The sequence below is a fragment of the Tupaia chinensis genome, unplaced genomic scaffold (genome assembly GCF_000334495.1).
Source record: "Tupaia chinensis unplaced genomic scaffold, TupChi_1.0 Scaffold000384_1, whole genome shotgun sequence".
In the NCBI taxonomy this organism is placed as follows: Eukaryota; Metazoa; Chordata; class Mammalia; order Scandentia; family Tupaiidae; genus Tupaia; species Tupaia belangeri.
In genome coordinates, this window is record NW_006159886.1 from 1,439,177 (window position 1) to 1,447,003 (window position 7,827).

The 7,827-nt window shown below is 44.9% G+C and overlaps 1 protein-coding gene and 1 pseudogene across 1 annotated transcript; both read left to right on the plus strand.

Moving 5' to 3' along the window:
• The first annotated feature begins 1,291 nt into the window (after nucleotides 1–1,291).
• Nucleotides 1,292–1,902, plus strand: LOC102497692 (MORF4 family-associated protein 1). Its single transcript, XM_006153651.2, has one exon. The coding sequence runs from the start codon at nucleotides 1,307–1,309 to the stop codon at nucleotides 1,688–1,690; it is 384 nt and encodes a 127-aa protein (XP_006153713.1). The 5' UTR covers nucleotides 1,292–1,306; the 3' UTR covers nucleotides 1,691–1,902.
• A 2,791-nt stretch (nucleotides 1,903–4,693) lies between these two features.
• LOC102498100 (coiled-coil domain-containing protein 25 pseudogene) lies at nucleotides 4,694–5,371 on the plus strand (annotated as a pseudogene).
• The last annotated feature ends 2,456 nt before the right edge of the window (nucleotides 5,372–7,827 follow it).

The window sequence follows — 7,827 nt, forward strand, 5'->3', positions numbered from 1 at the left end:
GAGGTTTTCGCTATAGGGCGCGTGCGCTCGCCAGACAGACAGAGAGAGACAGAGAGACAGAAAGCGAAAAATCACCCCCCAGGGGGGATGGTCACACCACAATCTCTTCTCCTCCATTCTCCTCTTGGGATCTTGGGCACACATGCACACGCACCCGGCGTGAGTTTTAAGCCACCGGGTCCGGGACATGAACCACGGTCGACTACGTGGGAGTCCAGCGACATAGCCATTACGCTAACTGCTGGTTCCCAATGCCTCTTCCTTCTGACAAATATTCAGATTAGGACATTGGTGTTTATCAGATTGGAAAAATGAAACTCTATCTGCAGCACTTGGGCAAAGGAGATCTTCTCCACCCTTCATTACTGCTAGGGTGGCATCCTATGAACAAGCCTAGAAATAGACTTCATTCCACAGTGGCATAAGATTGTCAATCAAAATACACTCGTTAAATAAATATTAAGCAACATTGAGTCTACCGATTTTCAGGTCCTGTGAATGGTGGAAGCACAGAGGTAAACGAACCAAAGCCCACCCTCCAGAAGCAGTTGTATATTCCAGAACATCTTCTCTCCAAAGCATCTCCTAAGGCCCACTTGCTGCTGGGCCACCAGGACAGTCTGAGGACAGAACCAAATCAGAAGCAATCGTTTGCCTCGAGGATCTTACAGTGAAGACAGACTGAGGACTGACCAGAGCAACCCAAGCCAGCAAGAGAGAAATTCCCTACGAATAAGAGCATGAGAGGGCGCAGTGGGAGCAAGAGGAAGTGGCTATTGACACCCTTGGTTCTGGTGGTAAGGGCTCTGTGGGGAGGAGGGAGCATGCGTGGTAAACCGGGGACCATGGACTCAAACTGCTCTCAGTTCAAATCCTGACTCATAAGCACAGCGTTTAGCCAGTTGTCCACCTGTCCCATAGGTTTGCTGTGAGCGCTCGGTGCATTCAAATTAACCTGTACGTAAGCGCCACGAACTCTGGCCAGTCTTACTCAAACATGGGGTAAGGAGAATCGCCTTTACTTAAAAAGGGGGGGCGGGGGCGGTCAAAGCAAACGCTATCCAGAAGGAAGTCTGGAGGAGGCGGCGCGCAAACCTGCGTCCGGCCAACCACTTAGGCCTAAGAGCAGTAACCCAAGAACGCTGTCAGGACACGGGGAGCCCCCAGTGGGGGGCGTGCGCGCTCCCGAGGCCTCTACGCGCGCGCCCACCCGCGCCTCGGTCCTCCCAGAAGGACGACCGTAAAGGGGGTCCGGCCGTGTCGTGAAAGGGCCGCAAACACGCCCAGGGCTGGCTGGCAGGACAAAATGAGGCCCCTGGACGTCGACGAGGTGGAGGCACCGCAGGAGGTGGAGGTGCTGGAGCCCGAGGAGGATTTCGAGCAGTTTCTGCTGCCCGTCATCAACGAGATGCGGGAGGACATCGCGTCTCTGACCCGCGAGCACGGGCGGGCGTACATGCGGAACCGGAGCAAGTTGTGGGAGATGGACAATATGCTCATCCAGATCAAGACGCAGGTGGAGGCCTCGGAGGAGAGCGCCCTCAATCATCTTCAGAACCCAAATGATGGAGGCGAGGGCAGGGTGACGAAAAGGTGCGAGAAGGCCGAGGAGAAGGCCAAGGAGATCGCGAAGATGGCAGAGATGTTGGTCGAGCTGGTCCGGCGGATAGAGAAGAGCGAGTCGTCTTGAAGCAGGATCGGCGGTGAGGTCGGAAACCAGCGCGAGCTGGCCCGAAGTCTGGTAGTTGCTGGAAACTTGGTTGATCCTCGAGGGAAATTATTTACTAAAGATCTACTCGGGATCGGAGGTGGGGGGAGGGAAAATAAAGGCTTGCCCAGGTTTTAACTTGGCATGTATTCGTGGATGGCATGTAAATTGCTTTTCACGTTGGTAATTTGAAACTGGTGATGACTTGCGTTCTTGCTTTCCCCCTTCTGTCTCTCTCTGCTGAGTGCATGTGCCTTACAGCAAATTAAATAATTATTTTTAGGAAAGCAATGTTCTAGAAGCGACTCTCATATTTTATCACATCAGATATTGGACATTGGGAGCAAAGTTGGGGTTGAGAGGGAAATAAATGTGTGTTAGACTTGTTAACTGCTAGCAGGGTTTTGTGTGTGTGTGCCCCCCAACATACACACACACACTGGTAATTAGAAAAAATTTGAAGTAACTTTATGTTTGTGAAACATAAAAGTCAATTAATTTTTTTTTTTTTTTTTTTTAGGTTTTTACTGCAGGGACATGTGAGCTTAATGGAAAGAAACAAGAGAGAGGGAAAGTGAGAAATCACCTCCTGGGGGAGGCCACTCCACAATCCCTTCTCCTCCATTCTCTGCTTCGGACTTTGAGCACACATACATGCCTGGTATGATTTTCAAGAAATTGAGTCCAGGTCTGAGACTGCAGTTGTCTAAGTCTAGTACCTTAACCCGCTGGCCTTATAAAGGTCAATTTTAATAGGATATAGTTGCCAGAGGTAGATTTGCCTGGGCACTAAGGGCATTGGAGGAATCCAAAGAAACCTAAACCATGGAGGGTGAAAACCAAGAGAAATAGAAAAGTGTAAAGCCAGAGACAATTACTAGAAATTTCTAGGTCTTTCTAGAAGGTAGATATATCAAATCACCTTGTCTGAAAGAACTGTCATTCTTTTGTTTCTTTTTAAGAGGAATTATTTAACTTTACTCATTGTCATTATTATTACTATTTTTAGTTTGAACAGAGAGAAACAGAGAGAGGAAAGTGGGAAAGCGGGCTGGGTCCAGGACTCAAACTGCAATTAGTCCTGTGCGAGTCCAACGCCTCAACCACCATGCTACCTGCTGGCCCCAGAAGTGGCATTCTTATGGACGATGAACATTTCCTTTTTTAACATTGGGATATGAAAATCTTGAGATTCAATGTCTTGGTGATAAATTTCTTCCAGTCGTGCCTTAGGTTCACAGCTGACGGACTCTGGCCAACTGGTAAGGAAGGACTGACACACGAAACGGAAAGAGCTTGTCATTTCGTCTATTTTGCATTTGTATGTTTTTTTACCCTCACATAACAGATTTTTTTTATGGTCAGTGGTTGGTGACCTTGATATGGGTTTAGATCATCAAATGCATTTGGTTTTGGAAAGATAACTTTTGTTGGGGAAATACTCAAGAGAAATGGGACTTAATTCAAAGTTGTTTCAGTGGTCACATTTATTTGTTCCTTTACTGTGTTATTTAAGATGTTAGGCATGATGTTGTATTTTGCTGTTTTTTGGAACTTGGAACATGTGAAGACTTGACCAGAACCTTCCAGCTTTAGAGATACAGTGGAAGACACAGCACTTGGTTGTAGCTGGTGAAGAATGTATGAATGAAGGAACCAGCAGTTAGCATAATGGCTATGTCGCTGGATTCCCACGTAGTCAACCGCAGTTCGCGGCCTGGACTCGGTGGCTTAGAACTCACGCTGGGCGCATGTGTGTGCGTGCCCAAGATCCTGAGAGGAGAATGGAGGAGAAGGGATTGCAGCGTGACCATCGCCCCTGGGGGGGTGATTTCTTGCTTTCTGTCTCTATGGCTCTCTCTGTCTGTCTGGCAAGCACACGCGCCCTATAGTGAAAAACTCTCAAAAAAAAAAAAAAAAAGAATGTATGAATGAGACTGCTTTGTATAAAGCTGGGAAGAAACCAAGTTGGAAACGGAAGATACTTTTGTACATATTTTGGAACTTTAATTCTTCTGTAAAACAAAGAGAGCTAAGTTTTGCGGACATTGTCTGATGTGTAATCTGCTAGGTGAGTTTGTATAGGCGCATTAGCTGACCTTCTATGACAAAGAAGTTTGAATAGGAATGATGGAATACCCTTCAGTATTGTTATAGCCTCACACAGCACAGGGATTTCATAATAGGACATCAAAGAGACAAGCCACAGAGAATCTCAGAAAAGGAAGAGGTATTATAGGGCCCACGGTCTCATCTAGTCAGTCCACCAGGGTAGTCGATCTGACAGGGATTTGAGGTCAAAAACATGGAATAAATGTTCATTTGCCTTGAAACACAAAAATCCAAAAAGCCTCGCTTTTTAAAAAATGTTTTTCATGACCAAAGTCCCAATGTGTGTTAATAGAAAAATCATAAATAAATTTCTTCCAGAATGGATGTCCCTCCTTAAGTGTCATCCTCAAGTGGGGATGCACTACTTCTAATTTATGAGACTCCCAGTAAGTCTGACTATGTATGGTTTCTGGAAAGTGCCATGGGAATGAGAAGACAGAACACGTAGTTCTTAAGACAGGAACTTCAGGCCGTCCTCCTGCACGAGCCCCTGTTTTTTGGCAGCTGAAATGTGTTTACCAGTGGGAATATTATGTGCTTCAGATCCTATCCAAGGTGCTAGGACTGGAAAGGGAAAACATGGATTATTCAAAGGCGTAGAACAAAAATGGAAACAAGGGATTACAATATAGTGTACTTTATTATCTTGTGTGAACCTCAAGGAGGGAGACTACCCTGTGTGAGAGCGTCTGGGAAAGCTTTTCAGAGCAATTGACTTAACTGGGCCGTGAATGCTGAGTATGACTCCTGAAAGTAGGAAAAGCATGTGAAGCATAGGGAACAGCGTGAGTCAAAAGAACAGTTGTGGGGAGGCAGTCGGGGGCTCCTGGTAGCCAGAGGTCCATGGGTGGAGTGCTATTGCTTGGTGCTGGGGTCGCCGCGCGGCCGCCAGGATCATGGTCTTCCACTTCACCAGCAGCGGCATTAATTCATCTGCTTACACTATTTACATGGGAAAGGATAAATATGAAAATGAAGCTCTAATAAAGTATGGCTGGCCCGAAGATACTTGGTTTCACGTGGACAAACTCTCTTCGGCTCATGTATACCTTCGATTACATAAGGGAGAGAAGATAGAAGACATTCCAGAAGTGCTGATGGACTGTGCTCACCTTGTGAAGGCCAGTAGTATTCAAGGCTGCAAGATGAACAGCGTTAAAATGTGGTATATACGCCGTGGTCTAACCTGAAGAAAACAGCTGACATGGATGTGGGGCAGATAGGCTTTCACAGGCAGAAGGATGTAAAAGTTGTGACAGTGGAGAAGAAAGTGAATGAGATCCTGAACCGATTAGAAAACACCAAAGGAGAGCGGTTAAAAAGAGCGGTTCCCAGATCTAGCAGCAGAGAAAGAATGCAGAGACCGGGAAGAAAGGAATGAGAAAAAAGCCCAGATTCAAGAAATGAAAAGGAAAGAAAAAGAAGAAATGAAGAAAAAGAAGGAAATGGATGAACCTAGGAGCTATTCATCACTAATGAAAGTAGAGACTGTGTCTTCAACTCAGGATGGCAATGATTCAGATGGATTCATGTGAAAGGAGAGGAGGACCTTTGAAAGACGTGACTGGAGAGGCAGCTGCAAACCTTTTGATTTCATATATTGTCCTGAATGATAAACAACCAACATTCTATCTTCATACCACACAGATACTCATTCTGGAGGTTGTCTTTTTTTAATGCTTCCTTTTTTATATTTAACTGACAGAAAAAGGATCAGTTATATAATATAGTTGAAGACAATATAACTTTGGGAAGTGAAAATATTTTTGTCAGAATATTGTCTTGGTACCTCATGCAAGCTGGTTGTCCTTGTCTTTGAGATAGACTTTAGAACAAACCCAGGCCGCAAAGTTTTTGTTGCTGTGGTCTATCCCTGAGAACGGATGTCTCGAGAAACACTCTTCATGTGTTTTAAATCTCCTCACTACTGTTAAGAAGAATGTGTTGGTGGGCGATAATATGAGATGTTCCCCTATCCCTGACTTCCTGGTTAGGAAAAAAAGGCATTTATAGGTTTTGAAGATGAGTGTGAGATTTTCAGAAGATTGCCGGCTTCAGTATTCACAGTTTATAGCATCACCTGAGTCTATGATGCTGGGACCCTCGGCTCTCAGCTTGTCCCAGCTTCTGTGTCCTTGCTTTCTCAGAATACCGCTCTCCATCTTAGTATCATCGTGTTTAAAGAACTGGTATTAACCAAGTTTAGGCCTTGTGACTGTTGCTACCTGAGTACCAAGTAACCCCAGCCTCGTTGATGAGGCGCTGGCATCATTCTGAGCAATAAGGGAGACGTAGAAAGCGGTGCTCTGTGAATCGTTCGTAGATGTAGGTGACTTGGTTTTTGTCTTGGAGTACAGCACGAAATAGTCCACATTGCAGTTATGATTTTAGAAAGAGGATTAAGCATTCCACTAATCAGCCAAGTAACTTGTCTCCTTACCTTGAAATATTTATTTAGAGTTATAACCCCAGAGTTCAGAATTCTCAGTAATAGACTCAGTAACCTAAAATGTAGCATCACCATTCATGTGAACACCTGTTAACCAGAGTGATACTGAATAGAAGATATATTTTTATGCAGTGTGGTAAGGCAACCCCTATAGAAAGAGAAAAACCATAATGAGAGAACAAAGTCTTCAGGACAGAATGCATACAAATTCACATTTTAACTATACCCAGAATGAAGCATGTAGCATTCTTATTCTTAGCTGTTTTCTAACTCAGTAAAATGATCTTTTACAACAAATATTCTGCCTGTAATAGTACTTTGGAACCGTGGACAAAAACCAAAAGACTAGCCCCTCCATTTATTCCAAGTAGGTGTATGGGATTGAACTGGAAAATTATCTGAGACATAATTCATTGGCCAAATTTTTAGTGGGTATGGAGAACAACTCCAGAGATCAGTGGGTTTTGTGTGAGTGTGTTTAATTATATTCAGACTGGAGTTCTGTGGTTAAAATTATAATAAAGTATTTTTTATCTGGAAAAAAAAAGAAAAGAACAGTTGTGGGGACTGGCAGATGGTATAATGGTTACATCACTGGGCTCCCACATAGTTGACTGCGGTTCAAGCCCTGGACCCGGTGGTTTAAAACTCATGCCAGGTGCATGCGTGTGCATACCCCAAACCCCAAAAGAATGGAGGAGAAAGGGTCATGGTGTGGCCATCCTTCCTGGGGGTGGTGGTGATTTCTCGCTTTCTGTCTCTGTCTCTCTGGCGAACGCACATGCAAAAATCTCTTTTCACAAAACAAAACAAAAAACAGTTGTGAGTTTTGACACTGGAGAAATGGCCACTGAATTGGAACTTAAGGAATATGAAGGAGGGTTGTGAGAGTTTAAAAGTAGGAAGGGCTAAGAGCCTGTGCTTCAGTAAGGTTCTTCACCCTGGAGTGTTTTCGGAGTGCTAATAGATGCTCAGACCAATAGAATGGGCCTGGCACAATTTCTAGAATTGCTAAATGGAATAAATAATATAACATCAAGCTTAGATACGTATTTTGGACTAACGTGTCAAATAGGCGTGTTTAAAATCAGGTGCCTGAGCAACAGAAAAGGTCACGGAGGCTATTTGTAGCCAGGCTGTGTGACTGAAAAGCCCTGTTCGTACCCTTCTGCTCCTAGGTTCTTCAGTAGAAACAAGAAGTACTTGGGGGACCAGCAGTTAGCGTAATGGCTATGTCGCTGGACTCACATAGTCGATCGCAGTTCAAGTCCCGGACCCGGTGGCTTAAAACGCACAGCAGGCGCGTGTGCGTGTGTGCCCAAGATCCCGAGAGGAGAATGGAGGAGAAGGGACTGTGGCGTGGCCATCCCCCCTGGGGGGTGATTTCTCACTTTCTGTCTTTCTGTCTCTCTCTGTCTGTCTGGAGAGTACACACACCCTATAGCAAAAACCTCTCCAAAAAAAAAAAAAAAGAAGTACTTGGTGGGGAGCCACTGAGATTTTCTGAAGAGCAGGGGAGTGGCTGGCATTCATAAAGTTTTCTCCCGAACGTTGCACT

What these genes read in the sequence shown, in the direction of transcription:
- LOC102497692 (XM_006153651.2), top strand. Translation starts at nt 1,307, where the DNA reads ATGAGGCCCCTGGACGTCGACGAGGTGGAGGCACCGCAGGAGGTGGAG.